The 19,581-nt window shown below is 37.7% G+C and overlaps 1 protein-coding gene across 6 annotated transcripts in view; it reads left to right on the top strand.

The window, feature by feature from the left end:
• The window catches only part of NBEA (neurobeachin), a 672,120-nt gene that overhangs the window by 626,583 nt on the left and 25,956 nt on the right, over positions 1 to 19,581 (top strand). For 4 of the 6 annotated variants that reach the window (XM_070380422.1, XM_070380421.1, XM_070380420.1 and 1 more), the window contains 3 exons: positions 2,006 to 2,173; positions 18,921 to 18,983; positions 19,303 to 19,392. In XM_070380422.1, coding sequence (XP_070236523.1) covers positions 2,006 to 2,173; positions 18,921 to 18,983; positions 19,303 to 19,392 — 321 coding nt within the window. The remainder of the gene's footprint in view (positions 1 to 2,005; positions 2,174 to 18,920; positions 18,984 to 19,302; positions 19,393 to 19,581) is intronic. The other 2 variants (XM_070380424.1, XM_070380423.1) reach the window with 1 other exon arrangement.

The raw sequence follows: 19,581 nt of genomic DNA, 5'->3' as shown, positions 1-19,581 counted from the left end.
AAGCAGTTGGAGATGCTAAATAAATGTTTTAAAACTCAAATTAGGGAACAGTGATTATTGCTTTCACCCCTCATAGTTGCATTAGGCATTTAGTTCAATAATTTTTTTATTCAAATGCAGTAAATTTCATTGACCCTTTCTTCCAAATATGTCTAGTAGTCTCTACAAGATTGATTTGAAATGGTCACTGCTGAGCTAATTATGTAATTATGTTGGTAAGATCTTCCTTTAAAGAATTTCACTACTGTTTGACTTCCAGTGAACAGATTTGTGCAATAGCTACTCTATAATGAACCTCCATTTATTCTTTTTTTTTTCTTCCTTTCATTTATTGCACATGCACTGAATAATTACTGTCTTCTCATTTATACAAATTGACCAAACCAATGTGATAGACATAATCATTATGGGATTGTAACCAATGTATCTTTTGTATTTTCGTCCCTTTTCTTGTTCTCTAGTCCGAACTATTTTGTCCAGTGAGATACAGAGAATAGAAATTCAGTTTAGTTTTAGTATGAAAGCTATCCTTTTAAAATATCTGTTTATATTTCTGAAAGAGAAACATTCATAATCACTGGTATAAACAAAATACCAAAATTTTTGAAATAAATAAAAAGGGAGTTTGATGGGAATAGGTTACTAGTTAAATGTGATCCAGGATCCACCTGCCAATGCAGGAGACACAGGTTTGATCCCTGATCCAAGACGATCCCAGATGCCTCAGAGCAACTAAGCCCGGGCACCGCAACTACTGAACCTGTGCTCTAGAGCCCGGGAGCCAGAACTGCTGAAGCCCACACGCCCTAGAGCCCGTGCTTGGCGACAGGAGAAGCCACCACAGTGAGAAGTCCACTCATCATAACTAGAGGGTAGCACCCCCTCGCTGCCACTGGAGAAAAGGCCACACAGCAACAAAGACCCAGCACAGGCAAAATAAGTAAATAAATAAACTATTTTTTAAAAACGTGATCACAGGAAAAGTTGAAAAGTATCGTTCAGATATTTTTTAGATTAAAAAAATGAAATATAATTATCAAAGGGCTAATTTAAGAAACCATTTATTAATTGAATTCCAAGCTGGTTTCAACGCCTTCGAAATCAGGGGGCATGCAGCCAAAGAATGACTTCATTCACATATTTAGTTACAGCTGTAATTGCAAAAATTGTTTTCTGTGGCTTTGCATAGTTGAAATTTAAGAAGGTAGTGCTACAGCTTTTTCCTCATGTTGCTGAAATCGGTGTGCCCTTCAAATCAGTAAGAAGCTGATGATGAGCGAGGGTGGGAGGTGAGAGGCATAGTGAGCCGCACTGTGATGGCCACTGCTCTACTACGGCTGCGACAGGGCTGCATGCCTACCTACCAGGGCACCTCTGTGACGCTTGGATGGCTTCTCAGGAAATGAAAAGGCCTCTTTTTTTTTCCTGACTCTTTCTGGAAGTTTCTTATAGTCCCTAACTCTCAGTAATTTGCATTCATTTCCCACTGGCTAGCAAATACCCCAAATTACCCAGCGGTTCCTAAACAGTATAATAGCAGAGTTAACTCATATCAGGTCATTCCCTTTTAGTAATGTAGACGTAAATTTGAAGACTTTGGGCAGGAAAGTAAATATATATCAAAGTTTCTAATTAAATTGTTTACTTTGAGACTAATGGTTAAAAATTAAAAATGAAATTATTATGCATGGCACTAAAACAGGCAATTCAAATTCCTTTTAAACATGAATGTGTCTTTTTAAAGAAATCTATTTAATGTTAAAATTTATATCACATATTCAGTTAAGTCAAGAGTATGTTTAATAGTTAAAAAGAAAATTTTCTTTTAGGTCTGTGTTTTATTAGAGATTGTACTTTGTCATTTCTAAGAATAGGTCTGACACATAGAGGTGAAATACAGGAGGGCAAAGAATGAATTCTACTTATTTATATAGAATATTTCAAGTTAAGAATGGAGATTTACTAAATTTTCATGGTCTCTTTATCTCTTTCCTGACTGATTCAGGCCCTGGAAAGTGAATTTGTTTCTTGCCAACTCCATCAGTGGATTGACCTTGTATTTGGATACAAGCAGAGAGGACCGGAAGCAGTCCGGGCTCTGAATGTTTTTCACTACCTAACCTATGAAGGCTCTGTGAACCTGGACAGTATCACTGACCCTGTGCTGAGGGAGGTAGGTAATAAGTTGGATATGATTCTGAAAATTTCTGCCGCCCTTCAACACAAACTTGGCTTTCCATCTCCTGCATAAATCTCCTTCCAATGTAAATTTTATAAAACATAGATTTCAAGTTCTTGACAAATGTGGAAAAGTGAGTGTTGTATGTCAAAACAAGTAATGAGGCTACCATGTAGTTCCTTTCTGAAATGCAGACATATACAGTGCACTTTAGTATCCCTCTTTTATTTTATTTCAGCGTCTTCATTGAAATGCTTAATGCCTTATGTGTTATAAATTAAAGAAACCTCTGCAGTCCATGGGGTTGCTGAGGGTCAGACATGACTGAGCGACTTCACTTTCACTTTTCATTTTCATGCATTGGAGAAGGAAATGGCAACCCACTCCAGTGTTCTTGCCTGGAGAATTCCAGGGACGGGGGAGCCTGGTGGGCTGCTGTCTATGGGATCACACAGAGTTGGACATGACTGATGCAACTTAGCAGCAGCAGCAGCAGCATTGAATATTTAAATATGAATAGTTCACATTAAAATAACCTGCCAATACCTATTTTTTTTTAATAAAAGCAGAACTACAGCCTGCTAGACGAAATACTCAAAAAATGCATCAGTAAAATAGATGAGATTATAGTATGTTATTCCTGCACATTCTCAACCTGAAATTTTATAGCTAACAGTTGGGAATTATATGCTATAGTTTGTGTATAAGTATATTTTATGAAAATATTCATAAAATATATTATTTAAATCACTTGTACGTTGCACAAAATTATTTCAGATAGGTGTAAAGAGTGAAGATGCAACAGCTGCTAGATGAGTCTCGCTTCAAGGAAGCTGTATCTCAGTCTTCCATTCTACCAGATATCTGCCATCTGCTCTATGCAAAACAAGCAATCATTTCTACATTTCCAGTCACTAGGATGCTTTTTTATTTTTTTATTTTTTAATTTTAGAGGTGGAAAACTCATAGATTTGGGAAATAAAGCTCTAAAAGAAAAATTTGCATCCATAAAGTTATTTCTTACAGACTTCTATAAAGATAAAATGACTCTATTTGTATGGCTTCAAGCAGAGAAGAGGAGAGGGAAGGGAAGAGCCTCATGCTCCTTGATCATTGAGCCCTTGGGGCTAAATATTTGGAGAACACATTGCAAGCATATTATTAGGTGTAGTGTTCTACCATGTTGTATGCACAAGGAAATGGAATTATTGCCTGAAGCTGGAAGAAGGAGATAGGGACAGAGAAGGGATGAGTGAGAAAAGAGCCAGATACTTGAACATTTGTAGGTGAAATAAGGGATTTTGTCTACAAAATAATCTGATTAGTTTGTTCACAACTGGGAATTCTAATTCTGAGCTTAATTATTCTCTTAATAATGTACCCTTAACATATACTCAGTGCTATAAATGCCTTACCACTATATTTTCTTTTCAGAACCAGTACCTTTAGAATCAGAAAAAGAAAAGAATTACAGTAGCTTATCCTTTTATGGCAAGACCAACTCCAGATTGTTTATTGACTTTTAAATATCATAAACATTTTTGCTCCTGAATATCTTAGTGTACATTCCACCCATTATAATATGCTGTCCTTAAGTTGCAAGTTGATCATCTTGAGCAAAATAAAAATATTTTAAGCATATTGTGCATAATGAAAGAACATAGCAGCATTAAAATTGACTGAAAATAGCAGATCTTTCCAACTTAAATTGAAGAAGGAAATGGCAAACCTCTCCAGTATTCTCACTGGGAAAATCCTACAGACAGAGGAGCCTAGCAGGCCCCAGTCTATAGGGTCGAAAAGAGTTAGACACAACTGAGTGACTGAGCATATTTAAATGAGAACAAAGAGATAAATGAGAAAAGGAAAATGAAATGGAATTAGGATTGAGACTTTTTAAATGTGGATATAGTGTTTATTACTTGAATTCTATAAAAATACCTGCTACTACAAGGTAACACTCCTTTGCTTTGGACAGTAAAAAAAAAAAAAAAAAAAAAACTGTATAGAATTGTCAAACTGTAGAAAATCTCCATGAAACATTACATGAAAGAGAGTAATTTAAAAAATTAAAAAATAGGTTGGGAAGGGGTTCCAGCTTTCCCAGTCTGAGGGCATAGTTGCTGAACACTGAGGTTCCATTAGAGAAGCTCCCAGAGTCACTCAGTGCCATGTATGCCCTCCCTACCTAAGCCCCTCGCCCACCTCTCTCACCGAAAAACTTTTCTGTCAGTTCTTAAAATACTAGGTGAGAGAGCATGTACTTGGAACACTGTTACCTTACTTCCGCCGGGCAGCACGGGCTCACACACACACTAGCAGAGCACTGGCCCTGACCCACCCAGTGTTTTGTGGTTTAGATGCTAAGTCATGTCCAACTCTTTGAGACCCCATGGACTGTAGCCCACCAGGCTTCTCTGCCTATGGGATTTTCCAGACAAGATTATTGGAGTGGGTTGCCATGCTCTCCTTTAGGGGATCCTCCTGACTCAGGGATCGAACCCATGTTTCCTATGTCTCCAGCATTGGCAGGCAGATTATTTACTCACTGAGCCACCTGGGAAGCCCATCCTACCCAGAGGCCCTGTGTCAAATCAAGATAGCTTTATCTCTTTAAGACCACTAGGGAAGCACTTAGGACATTGCAGATATGACAGATGAAATGACCTTGCAAGGAATAGGAGTTAATTGCCCCCTCCACATTCCCCATGCTCACCTCCTTTACTTCACAACTAACATATTTCCACAAAATAAATTCTGTATTAATATTTAAGAAACTACAAAGATGAGAACCTGCCTGAATCCTGTGAGCTTTCTAATGTGACCAAGTCATTTAGTGTTCTTCCACTTCCATTGCTTTGTCCATAAAGAAGGGATAATACCAAACATATGTTTGCCAGCATAAAAGCATCTAGCGTCTATTGTCACAAGAAAGAACCCTGTGGATAGGTGGAACAGAGTATAGTATCATCATTATTTGGTGGTCATTTTTGCCCCTATGCAGTGAGGAGGCTCTCTGCAAGGCACACTGCCTTCCATCAAAACATCAACATCGAGTTCCAGGAGGTCTGCTCTGTGATGCTGTGATTTGAGAGAGTTGCTCTATACCTAAATGATCAGACAAAGGCTTTTGGGGAAAGTAGTGTTCAAAACGTTGAGCCTTTTATTGAGTTCATTGCATTCCTTTTATTTGATAAAGTTTATCTTGAAGTGAAGTAAAAAGTGAAATGAAGTCGCTCAGTCGTGTCCAACTCTTTGCGACCCCATGGACTGTAGCCCACCAGGCTCCTCCATCCATGGAATTTTCCAGGCAAGCGTACTGGAGTGGGTTGCCATTTCCTTCTCCAGGGGATCTTCCTGACCCAGGGATCAAACCTGGGTCTCCCACGTTGCAGGCAGATGCTTTACTGTCTGAGCCACCAGGGAAGCCCCAAAGTTCATTTCAGTATTTTTAAATATGAAATCACTCTATTTCACAAAGATAAAACCAAAAGAAAGTGGCAGTTATCTTACACTAAGCTCCAACTAGCCTAAAGAAGATAATTTTTAATGCCTTAGCAAATGCTGATTTAAAGGAGAAATTTAATATACAAAAATCTACATATGTCCCTTTTGTAAAAGAGAATAGAAAAGATACACACACACACACACACACACACACACACACACACACACATATATACATCTACAGTGTACCTAGAACTTTGAAGTTAGGGCTAAAATTTGAAAAATGTCTTAAGATTATTGATTCATTCTTCCTTGACAGGTGAAATCATGAAGCAGCACTAACCACAGCAATTATAGCATTAAAATGTCAAGAAATTAGAGGTCAGAATAACAGATAATTTTCTTCTCTATGTCAGATTTAAAATTGACATTCTTTGACAGCTTAGGATCTCTGGCTGAGAAAAATATGACAGCTTAACTTATTTTATACTTGTAAAGCAGTAATTGATAATAAACTTTATCATGACAGCCTCTGGGCAGAAACATGACAGAACAGTTTTGTTACCAAGCTCTTCATAACATGTAAACACTAGATCTGGGGGATATTAGGTATTATTTAAATTGTCTTAAGCCTGAGCTTTTATCATAGTCTTCTAGACACTTTTTTTTTCCATAGATGAGCTCATCTGACTATTTAAGCAGTATTTTTCAAGCATCATAATGAGTGTTTTTCATATTTATTTTTTCATGTTAATAAAATTATATGATTTGCTTTATGTTTTTACTCCCCAAATGATGGCCAAGAAACTTAATCCTATGACCTACATGAGAAACAGGCTGTTCTGGTTTATATCTGGTCCCATGGTTTTCTATCTCCTTACTACTCGAATACGGTCCCTGGACCAACAGTATCAGAATGAGCATCACCTGGGAACTTGATAGACCCTCATACTCTGCTCTCAGCAATGCCCCCACACAGCCTAGTAAATCTGAATGTTAGGAAATCCCCTGGTGACCTGAGGCATTACAGTGTAGGAAGCACTGTGCTGCTGTTCAGTTGCTAAGTCATGTCCAACTCCTTGCGACCTCGTGGACTGAGGCACGCCAGGCTTCCCTGCCCTCCACTGTCTCCTAGCTCCATCCACTCTCCATCCTCTTTGCCTCCATCCCAAGGGTATCTCAGAACATCCAGGAAGAGGGCTCAAGCAAGTTTATTTTGAAAAAAAAATTCTTTAAAATAACAGAATATTTACTTATTTTTTTTGTTTTGTTTTGTTTTGTTTTTGCTGTGCCACTGCAGCATGTGTGATCCTAGTTGCCAGACCAGGGACTGAACCCGTGCCGCCTGCATTGGAAGCACTGAGTCTTAATCACTAGCCGACCAGGGAGGTCCCTTACTTATTTTTAGACATGATATTCTTCTTATTCCCAAAATAATTCTTTAAAAAGTAAAAGGCTTTTTAATGGGCATTTCCATTTTAATTTAAACTGTAAATTTTCTATTTGTTCATGCTTTTAAATTTATTAAAACTTTTAACTCAGTAAAACTTCAGTAACTGTAGAGAAAATTTTAAGGTAACTTTAAGAAATCTTTATCAGCCATTTTTTTTCTCGTTTGTCCTTTACTCTTATAATGAGTGAAAAATATTCTAAAATTGTTTCTTAAAATTATCTCTGTTATAATCAGGAGTATAATTAGTCAAGCCTGTCTGCCTCAGAGTATGATTGTTTGATCCCTAGCAGTCAATGAAAGATGATGGAAAGGTGGACATCAGATAACAGATTATATCACAGCCCCAGCATCATTATTTGAGTGACATAAGGGAGTCACTTTAATGTACTTTTATTTAACCACCTAAAATATGATAATTGAAATGATATCTAACTCATAGGACTGTACTTGAGGATTGTATGTGAAAAGATATGTGAAAATACTTTGTAAACCGTGAAGCACTACTGGACATTGATTACTTCTGCCCCCAAACATAATTAAATGAAGTATTGTGGAAGAACTTCTGTTTTAATAATTTATTTCTCTGTATCATGATATCTGTAGTCAACACTGCCAAACTGAAAAATGATTTAAATGACTTCTCTTTGACTGAGAGAGAGATATACACAGAAGTCTACCATAAAAGGCTTGTTTTGCTAGCAAATTATTAGAACATATGGACCATGCAGCATTTATTTATACATTTTGATATTACCAGTAGTCATAAAAATGTGGTTATTTTAGTCTAATTTTCTGTTACCAGTATTTCTTAGTCTTAGACTATATATTCTTCATTTCTTTCTTTCTTCAATCTGACAGGGATAACAAAGCATTCCTTTGGATCTGCTATGGTGAAAATATGCCCATAGGAAGTAGAATATATCTCTTCAGTTTTCACTTTATTTTCTTGCTGAAACATTCCTTGCTACTGCAGAGAACTGACATGATAGGGCTGTCAAGAACCAGCAAGACAAATGTGTCTTTAACCAAAACAGCTGCAATGCTGACTTTCCTAGAAAAGGAACTCATAAAATTTATAAGGAAAAAAAAATGAACCCACTTTTCATCTTGATCATGTAAATGAAGATATTTATCATGACAACGTTGATGGCCTCTATAATAATTGCCTATTCTTTCTGAGAATCCGTTATTCCTAGTCTTTACTTTCCCTCATTTCTGACTTCTCTCTTTGATCTGACGAGGGATATTAACACCCACCCCTCCTGGATCGCTTGAGTGGGTTGTAGAACAATATTGTCTGTTTACTGGTGCCCTGACGCCTAATTGTCTTCAGATGGGGGATGTTCAGGGTTCTTCTCCTAGGCGACTATTCTGAGGCATGGTAACAAATGATCAACAAAAGGGCAGATAAATATTTCTTAAAACCATTTTCATTCCCCCCCCATAATTACTAGAAATTTTACAGAGCTGAAAATCTTAACAAACTCAAAAGCCAAATTAACATAGAAAGAAAAGCCATACATTTTAAATTGTTGGAATAGAAATACACATGGGGTCTTTTTTACTTTTAAAGAATCATTTTGGGAACAACAAGAATCCCTAAATCTGGTAAGAGTATAGGTTCAAATGTATCTGTTGTTGTGCTTCTCATCTGTAGCAATAAGGCATGCATTGAGATAATTCAAGAATACAGTTTCTATATAGAAATTAGTATCAAGAAAATTAATGATACACATTTAATTTTGATTGGTGAATAAATCTTTTAATTTAGTTTTATCTTTTCTCCTTCTAATTACTGCAGTCCTTAGCTAGTCCATAGTCATCAATTGTGCATAGAAAAGCATAAATAATGCACTTAGTCAAAGTGAGATGTATGTCATTTATGTGAAGTATGCTTTTTTCTCTCTTTGTGTTATTTTTATTGTGTGGTGCTGAGAAGTGCTAATTATTGATTTTCAGAAATTAACAGCAAATGCTTTTACAAGCATCTAAAGTCATATTTTACACAAGGAAGAAGGGTGAAAATTGCAGCCTGCTGTTTGTAATAGGAATAGCTGGAAGAGACTTCCTTATCTTCAATTAACATAGATTTCAGTTATATTACACAGTTGTTACCTTAGCATAAATTAACAATTATTCAAAACATACTGCATGCTTCAGTTTCTTGAAGTGGGTATTACTCAAGCTAAGTACCTAACCATTTTAGTTAGATGTTTAGGACTCATGTTTAAATGTTTTAAACATATTGATAATGAGTCTATTTATAGCCATTTGATCTCAGTATAGTATATCTAAATTATTGTTTCCCATTTATGTCAAAGAAGAGCATTTTCTTTTGCCAAATACATGCAGTACTATTTTTAATTTGAATTTAATTGAGTCAAAGGGTATGATTTCATTTTGTAATGTTTATACCCACACCTGGTGAACCTTAGTCTTCATATCTTTATATGTACCAAACAAATCCATTTCAGCTTTATTATTCTCATTATTGTCTTTGCATGATCAGACACTCCAAGTGAATTTATTTTGTGTAGTGAAGCAGGTCACCACCGATACTACTCTCCCTTACCCCCTCCGCCTTCTCCTCAACCTCCTTCCTCCTCCATTTCCTGAATCAGCCAGCATAGAGTTTGCTTTATGTGAATTTATTCATCAAGGGAAAATTTGGCATGGATATTGTACTGTTGTTACCTCTCACATATCATTAAGTATTTCTGGACTGAGTCTTCTACTATGTACTATTGAATGATTAAACCCAAAGTGGGCAAAGAACCAAAAACCTGGGGGCATCCTTAAGAACTCATCTGCTAAAACTCTTGCTTCCAGGTCAATCTGAAAATTATCCAGAACAGAATGTTTTAGTTCTTTTTTTGAGGGTTAACAAGCATAGATTGAATAAGACTCCATGGTCTCCCCCAAGAAGCTTATAGCAGTGTTTATCCCTCAAATATTCTAAATCCTCAATAAAAATCTTACTTGGGTGTAATCACCTTTTGGTCAGTCCTACTTGGAAATGAAGCAAAAGCGAGCCAGCATTTTTCTTATTTATTATACCTGAACACTAATCCTAGTTGTATCCATCAGTGTGCTGTATGTGTCTCAGCACATTGCCCTTTCAGAGGGATAATGAAGACTCCGAAAAATGATATCTAAATGGTCAAGAAAAACAGGGAAAGAGTCTAAACATCACTAATCGTTATGCAAATGCAAAACAAAACCACAGTGAGGTGCCACTCCATACCCACTAGGTTGGATACAGTCAAACAAACAAACAGAAAATAGCAATGTTGGCAAAACTGGAATCCTTGAGAGTACTGTGAGAATGTAAAATGGTGCAGCCTCTCTGGAAAACAATATAGAGGTTCCTCAAAAAATTAAAGAGAGACTTCCTGTATGATCTAGCAGTTTCACTACTGGTTATATATCCACAATTAAAAGCAAGATTTCAAAGAAATATATTGCATATCCATGTTCATAGCAGCATTATTCACAACAGTCAAAGTGTAGAAGCAATCCAAGGGTCCATGAGCAGGTGAACAGATGAAAAAGTATGCCATTTAGATATAATGGGATATTATTTGGCCTTAAAAAGGAAGGAAATTCTGAGGCACGCTGTAACAGGAATGAACCTTGAGGACATTATTCTGAGTGAAATAAGCCTGTCACAACAAGACAAATTACTGTTTGATTCCAGGTGCTTCCAATAGTCAAAATCAGAGAGAGAAAAAGTAGAAGGGTGGTTTCCAGGAGCTGTGAGGTGAAAGTCGCTCAGTCCTGTCTGGCTCTTTGCAACCCCGTGGACTGTACAGTCCATGGAATTCTCCAGGCCAGAATACTGGACTGGGTAGCCTTTGCCTTCTCCAGGAGTTGTTCCCAACCCAGGGATCGAACCCAGGTCTCCCACATTGCAGGCAGATTCTTTGCCAGCTGAGCCACAGGGGAAGCCCAAGAATACTGGAGTGGGTAGCCTTCTCCAGCGGATCTTCCCGACCCAGGAATCAAACCAGGGTCTCCTGCATTGCAGGTGGATTCTTACCAACTGAACTATCAGGGAAGCCCTTGATATCAGGGAAACCCTTCCAGGAGCTGGGGGAAGGTGAAATGAGCAGTTGTCTGATGGGTACAGAGTTTCAGTTTCTCAAGCTAAAGAGAGTTCTAGAGAATATGCACAATAATATGAATGTGTTTAACACTGCTGAACTGGACACTTAAAAATTGTTAGGATGGTAAATTTTACACTGTGAAATTTTATGTGGTAAATCTTAACCACAGTTTTAACAAATTTTAAAGGGATAATCAAGAGTTTAAAAATAGTCCTATTTACAAAAATGTGGGGCAGATTAAAGTAGATAATCAAGGGAAGGTGAAGCCCCCTGGGGTTAACATCTGGTTACCAGGCCTAGGCTTGAGGGTGTAAGGGGAGGTAGCTTGTTGCCAGAAGCTGGCAGGAGAAGTAGCCCTGGGAATTGGTCACCCGGCAGAACCTGTGGCCTTAGGTAGAGAACTGCAACACAGCCAGTGCCAAACTGTGACCTGACAATGAGGGGGCGCACAATAAATGCTTTGCCTTCTACCTTGCGTCCCAACCAGTCAGAGGCCAACCCAGTACCAGGGGTGCGGTCCTTGGAGACCATCGCCCAGGGGCAAGGATGCCGATCCAGTTCACTTCTCTGTGCCCTGAGTGAGCCACCACTCTGGAGCAAACATATTTAAGGCATTCAGGGTAGAACAGCCACTACCTTCTCATTAAAATACATGGATTTTTCTACCTGATTTGACTTAGTTTTCAGGAGAAAAAGTGAGTGAGCTTGCCACCTGTGGCACTGACCTAATATGTTTTTTTAGATGTTCCAGACAGAGCTTTTTTATCTAGAGGATATGGTGTTTTTCACATTAATTTGTTAAGTCAATTATGTAATATCCTTATAATTTATCATTCTAAGGAGGAAGTGTAGGAATCAGCAGGAAGAGAAATCTCCAGTATGTATCTGTATATGTGTATATATATGTATTAGATTTATACCAAAAGAATATATATATATACATATTTGTATATAAAAATTTGCTGATATATATATATATATATATATATATCAGCTTTATACCAAAAAAATAAAAGCAAGCACTGAGGCAAGTAAATGAGCAAATTGGAACCCCTTCCTCAGATATTTTCTAACATAGTCTGATAGTTAAAACAAATATGGTCCTTTTTTGCTTGAGTTATCAAATATTTGCTTAAATATTCTAATACTTTTTCGAGTGTAGGCGGCCTACAGTCCGGGGGTTGCAGAGTCCTGCAAGACTTGTGACTAAGCACGCATGCACGCATAGGCTTAGCCTTAATGCAGTTGATTGTTAAAACAAAGGAAACATCTTGGTTCTTCTGTTTTGTAGTTTCTGTGAAAAACTAGAAGCAGTTTAATATAAAATAGCATTTTAATTTTTTATATAGTTAAATGTTTATAAGGCAAGAAATAATAAAGTGCAGATATTATTTGCTTGATTTATTTTGCTATTTTTCCAGCATTAAAAAGTAATGCTTTATATGATCTTGTTTTATTGCAACAATAAACCAGAAGCAAAGGCTTATCAGTTAAAATACATTCTGCCATTAAGTAATCTTTCTTTTTATCATTTCAGGCTTTCAGAATTCCATGTTTTTCCTATTTGATAGAGAATTGATAGAATTGTAGGTAGAACCGAGTGATAAAAATCACATATATATTTTTAATTGTATTATATGTTGAAGTTGTATTTTCTGTCAAAGGGGAAAAAAAGAATATCCACTCTCAAGCATTAAAATCATTCTAAATAAGAGCTGTATACTGGGATAAGCACAACACTAAATTTTTTGAAAATCTTTTTCTGTGTTCCCAAGCTTTTACTTTTTTTTCTTAAATTTTCTGAAATTTGCTGATAATTGGTAATTTGAACATAATCTGGTATTTTGCATTATGGATAGCATAGCCTATCGTACTTTACAAAATGCTGATTTTTTTAAAACCATTTAAAAGATTTTACCAACCAAGGAAAATGGATATAAAACAGGTCATTTGACAGCCTACCTTATTAGCTTCTTCCTACTGTCTCTCTCATGGCACTTAGACCTGATGGCATTTCATCTGAAAGACAATGCTAAATTAACATTTGCCAAAAAAAACTGGAACTTGTAAAGGTTCCATCAGAGAAAAATATATCTGGGCTAAATTCATCTGCACTAAGGAAAAGAGAATAATCAAAGTGTTTATCTAATGCCTACCAGGGAAAGCGTAAGTAGATAACCAGACTACACAGAGGGAAGGAGAAAGCACGTTTGTTCACCTAACTTTTGTCTTTTATTTTGAATTTACCATTAATTTGAACATCATTCTGAACTTTGCCTTAACTGTCACCACGTTTCCTTGTACCTTGGTTGTGAAGTTTTTTGTATTAATGGGCAGACATGCAACACACATGCACCACAGCATGTTCACTCTCTTTTCTGAGGATTTAATCCCAAACGTGGGCTTCCCTGGTGGCTCAGAGGGTAGAGCATCATCTGCCTGCAATGCAAGAGACCTGGGTTTGCTCCCTGGGTCAGAAAGATCCCCTGGAGAAGGAAATGGCACCCCACTCCAGTACTCTTGCCTGGAAAATTCCATGGACGGAGGAGCCTGGTAGGCTACAGTCCATGGGATTGCAAAGAGTTGGACACGACTGAGCAACTTCACTTTCTTTTCTTGCTTTCTAATCCCAAACTTGTATCTTTGTTCATATAGGAGGTAGAACTTTCTTGGGAGGAAAGGCAAGAAGGGAAAACAAAACAGTTAAGCAAGAGATATAGCAGGTCAGAGGAATAAGGCTTGTGTCACAGCTATTGCAAGCACATAGCGGGACAACAGAGGATGAGATGGTTGGATGGCATCACTGACTCAATGGACATGAGTTTAAGTAAACTCTGGGAGTTGATGATAGACAGGGAGGCCTGGCGTGCTGCAGTCCATGGGGTCACAAAGAGTCGCACACGACTGAGTGACTGAACTGAACTGTAGGGCCTCTTTATGCAAATGTAAAAAGCCACCCTGTTCAGGAGGTTGAATTACAAAAAGGGCCCCTTTCTTTGGCAATCGGGGTCAATTCTATCACTCATTTACCCCCCAACTGGGCACCTTGGTACGTGGTATCATCAATGACACCCGCCATACACAGTGCCCTGACCCGTGGGGAAGTTGAAAGACTAGAGAAAACTCGTTGAGAATAAGTGGGAAAAGGGAGAGCTGGATGGGGCTTCCCAGGTGGCTCAGCAGTAGAGAATCTGCAGGAGCCACGGGAGACTGGAGCTCGACCCCTGCGTGGGGAAGATCCTCTGGAGGAGGAAATAGCAACCCACGCCAGTATTCTTGCCGGGACAGTCCAGTGAATAGAGGACCCTGGTGGGCTACAGTCCGTGGGGGTTGCAAAGAGTCAGACACGACTGAGCAGTGAGCACGTACACACAGGAGAGCTACTTGAAGGCAGGGGTAATTTTGTAATTTGACAGGTGGGTCCTGGAGTATTTTACAAAGAGAGCCAAACAATACTAAGGAGAGGAACAATCAGAAAGTAGGGAGGACAAAAGGGAAACAGTGTGTATGGGAACTTTCCCTAGTAGGAGCTTTATATTCCATGTAAGCAGGTAAAACTGAGTTGTGTGTCATGTGTGTGTATGAAATCTGGAAATCAGAGGTACTTACATTGTCCTCCTAAGCATAATTCGGTTCACATTTTCCTTTTCCTTCTCTGCCTTTCCCTGCAGAATTCCTGTTTTAGAACTTCCCCCAAGGTGTTAAAAGCAGTCTTTTTACCCTCTAATTTTAGAACATACCTGTTTCTTTTTTTATTATTGAAGTATAGTTGATTTTTGCGGTGTTTCAAGTGTACAACACCTGTGTGTGTCATACGTATTACACAACTCATGTGCTCTCATATGCAATGTTAATTTATCCTTTCTTCACTGAAAAGGGCAATAGACAATATACATAATGCAATAGATTTTTTGTAACATAAACTAAAGTTTTGGTATTCGATTTTAAAAGGATTCACAAATGCTGATGTGGTCAAGCAGGGCATAAACTATTGAAGCTGGGCGAGGTGGCAGTTTATGCACGGGTCACATGAGCGATGGGCCTTAAAAAGGAGTCTCTGTGCTCCAGCCGAGTGTTACCACACAGGAATGATGATGGGGCCATGCAGGAGCTTCTGATTCTTATGAGAGAAGCCAAAAAACCCCAGTTTACTGTATGAAATTTCCTGACCTGTACATGTTGACTCAAGTAGAAACTGTGCCTGTGAGCTGAATCTAGCCCATGGGATGCCAGTATGTGACATCTGGCTGAACGTAAGCCCCTGTGACATCCTGGCTAGAATGTAACCTCCACAAGAGTATCTGTTTTGTTTGGTGAGTATCAGAGATCTCTAGAATGGTAGGTGCAAAATAAATACATGTCTTAATGAATAACATTATCTTTCTGACCCATGCAGAGCAATATATAGAGAAATAGAAATATTTTGAATTTTTTAAGATCCCATTTCTGATAATATAGAAAGAATCCAAGTTATAATTAACTTTTAGTAGTTGTTTGGATGTTTTTTACTTGATGTCTTTAGGAAAATTCCATTATATGGCAAAAAAAAAAAAAAAAAAGTCCACATAGCAAAAACTCTTTTTTATGATGTTGACCAGCTAATTTCTACTTAACCTTCAAACCTCAGCTCTTGTTCTTTTTCTGGAAGTCCCTGTCCTTACAGCCCTTCTCTCCCTCCCCCATCCTCCACCTGAGTCTGATTGTCACTCCTCGGGGCTCCCGAGCCCTCTGGGTTTGCCTCACCCATGATCCTCCCTAACATGCACCTTGATGTCCTCATCTCATGTCCTCATGGGCTGAAAACTTCTGGGGGACAGTCTGCTGTCTGAGTTTGTATGCCTTGGCGTAGAGTAAACATTCAAAAGATGTTCGTTAAGTTATTTCTGTGGTATTGAGTTGTAAGAATCAAGAGCTCTGAAGTTTTCCTCGCTACTGTGCTTTTCTCTTTTCAGGCTACCTTTCGGTTTTGCCCAAATGCCCTACCATTTCCCCACTTCTGTATTCAGACATTTTTGGAAGGACTAAATCACAGCCTTAACCTGCAGAGAGTCGCAGGCTGAGCAAACAGACACACATAAAGAATTCTGTGTTGAGTTCCATGATAAAGGGGAAGATAGGCTGTGAGAATATGGAGGACATTGATTATGATTTAGGACATCTGGCAAGGATTTAAAACCCTGCCGAAGGTTAGCATGAAGGGAGGTGTTTTCTTCTCCATCAGAACAACTATTCAATCTTTATGCTTCATAAGTTGCAGTGTGGACTGTGTATATCCCTGGGCATGTGCCCATAGAAAGTACCTCCCTCCCTTTTTTATTTTTAAAAGATTCACTATGTTTAAAGAAATGAAACAGGCAATCAAAAATATGAGCTAGTAACAGAGAAATGACACCATAAAAATTAATCAGTCCCCCACCCCTTTCTGCTCTAGTTTTATTTGTATCTCTGTTCAAAGCCCAACCTGCCCATGGAAAACTATTTTCTCCTCAGCATCACTTTTTAAAAAATATCAAAATCTTTGAACATATGAAAGTGGAGAGAATGATATACAAATAATAATATAACAGATTTCCACTTGCCCAATAACGATATTCAGCAGTAGTACCTCCCATCTTGGTGAAAAGAAGACTTGGATTACTTTCTAAATGTGGGGGAGCCAGTCAAGAAAATCAGTAGGTGCTCACATACCATTCAAACATTTTAATAGACTTAGACAACATGCTTTTTCAAGATCAGAAAGGTCTGATCAATTTAAACTCAAAGGGTAAGAAATTATTGGAGGACAGGATTACATGATAGCTAAAAGATAAATATTGAACTAGGAACCTTTAGGTCATGAAAGCATGTGATGTAGATCGTAGGGAAGAGAAATTCAGTTTTGTCTTAAAAGAAATAAATGTTGAATGTTGGGAACAGACTGACTTATTGAAAAGGTAAGATTGAGTACAACTTAAAATTCACCCTGATGCCATTTGAAGCATTTAAGATATATATATGTGCATGTGTACTCTGCCTCAATCCAAAAGGATGAGTGGCAGGACCCACTAGAGCAAACTGTACAGACGATTTCTAGAAATAAAGTCAGTTTCATAACATTTTCTAATATAATTTTAATAGTTCCCCTTCAGGAAAAAAGTTAAAGTCAAGCAAAGCATGTTTATTGATTCACTTCCTTTTTGAACATTTAAAAGCTACCTACTCAAATGCAGGGCACTGATCTAGGAATTTAAATGTGTTTGATTTTACTTCTGTCTCCCTCCCCACTCCCTGGTCCTCTATCTGGAGGAGTAAAAACACAAGTAATAGTAGATATCATTATATTTAGTTCATGATGCATTAAGCTGGGTATTGGACATTTTCTAACCAGGGCAACTTTTAACAGTACAATTCTTTTTTTTTTTTTCCCAAATAATTCTCAGAATTTATTGTTGATAATGTGAACCTAACCAGAAATAGTCTCTCCCCTTTCTAATCATAAATCTTGCTTTGGGGAGATGAAGTATGATGGTATCTGTGTTAGCACAATTTAGTTGGTAGTCACAGTTCTCATGGAGAAGGCAATGGCACCCCACTCCAGTTCTCTTGCCTGGAAAATCCCATGGACAGAGGAGCCTGGTAGGCTGCAGTCCATGGGGTCGCACAGAGTCGGACACGACTGAAGCAACTTAGCAGCAGCAGCAGCACAGTTCTCATGTGAGTGGACACCATGCAAATAAATGTATACATTAAAATTGGACCGTACTTAAAAAGATTTAGTAATTCATCCTGTTGCCTCTGCAAATAAAGAGCCAAAGCCCCATTATGCACTTGCTAAAATATGGCAGATAATGATGCATTCATGTTTAATATTGCTAATAAATTTGAAAATTCACACTTTTATTGATAAACGTTTTCTTAAAATGCAGTCCAGGAGGACAGATTGTTAAATTTAAAGACTTTATAAATGAGAATTGAAGATAGTGATACGATTAGTGGCAGGGCTGTGCCAAGAGTCATCTACCAACTTACCTGACTCCCAAGCATTCAGCAGTGACTTTCGCATTTCACTTTTATGTGCCACCAAACTGCACACAATTTTAGGGGAAAAATTAACATGGTAACAGAGTAATAATAATAGTAAATAATAGTAATAATCATAGTAAATATTGTGCTTCTCCTTATTGACTTAAATTACATGCTTATAATATTTCAGAAAAATATTTCTGTTAGTCTGGTTTAATAGATTGCATTTTTTGGCTGTAAAATGTATGTATAGAAGAAATACTTAAATCTCTTTTAAGATTTTCTCTTTGACATATGGACCAAAAAGGTGTATTGCACACTTCAGACAGTTTGCAATCTAGAAATATTCATTGGAAATGACAAAGTCTCATTAATATTTCCATCTGCATAGGTTTTAATGACATATTGCATAGGTTTTAATGACATATTGCATAGGTCAGGATGCCCCAAGAATTATTTCCTCTTTGGGTTAGTTCTCTCTAAAATTTCAGAAGATTTTTGAGAGGAATGAATTCATAGCTTATAGATAATATTTCAGAATATATCTTAGAATAGCATAGCACACTAAACTGTATTTTTTGTAGTGAAAGTTTTGCTGTATTTGATGACTATACAGAAGTCTTAATGTTCTTTCTACTTATTACTCTCTAATTGATTAGAAGACATGCTTATTTGAATTTTATCTTGTATCCTTAGTGGACTTTATGTTTCATTCTTTTTTTTTCCTATTAAGATTCCAGAAGCTTATTTCATTAGAGATCCCCATACGTTTCTTCTTACAAAGGACTTTATTAAGGTATTTGTGTTGTATTTAGTGTTCAGAGTGTTCTCTGGTCTCTAGCTGCTTGCATGTACTCACAGGATAACATTTCCACATTTAACCCCAGCTTCTAAATAAGAATAGTGACTTAACGGAAGCATGTTTGGAAGGAGAAGCAGAGCTTGTCTACAAAATACTAACACTTGGATGGTTCTGCACCCTGGGAGAAGAGCACCCGGTGAATTTTCTGGACTTTTTTCATGGCTGACTTGGGATACACTTTGCATTGTCAGAGTGTGTTGACCTCTCTCGTTGATGCATACTGATTGTGACAATCACTCTCCTTCCCCTGCAGGCCATGGAGGCACAGATACAGAACTTTGGACAAACGCCATCTCAGTTGCTTATTGAGCCACATCCGCCTCGGAGCTCTGCCATGCACCTGGTAAGACGTAGCAGCTTGCGGAACATTTCTGTCTTTCTTTGTACCTGAGTAGAGTTCAAATAAAATAGTGATTTTTTTAGCAGCGTTTTAAATCTTCTCGATGTATTGGCTTAACTCTTCAGCCTCAGGATATACTGATTACCTAGAAAGAAACAGAAAAAGGAGTATAGTTCTTATCTTTAAGTTCGG

The sequence above is a fragment of the Bos mutus genome, chromosome 12 (assembly GCF_027580195.1).
Source record: "Bos mutus isolate GX-2022 chromosome 12, NWIPB_WYAK_1.1, whole genome shotgun sequence".
Classification (NCBI taxonomy): Eukaryota; Metazoa; Chordata; class Mammalia; order Artiodactyla; family Bovidae; genus Bos; species Bos mutus.
Note: the sequence above shows the minus strand (reverse complement) of the source record. Positions and strands in the feature narration are given on the sequence as shown.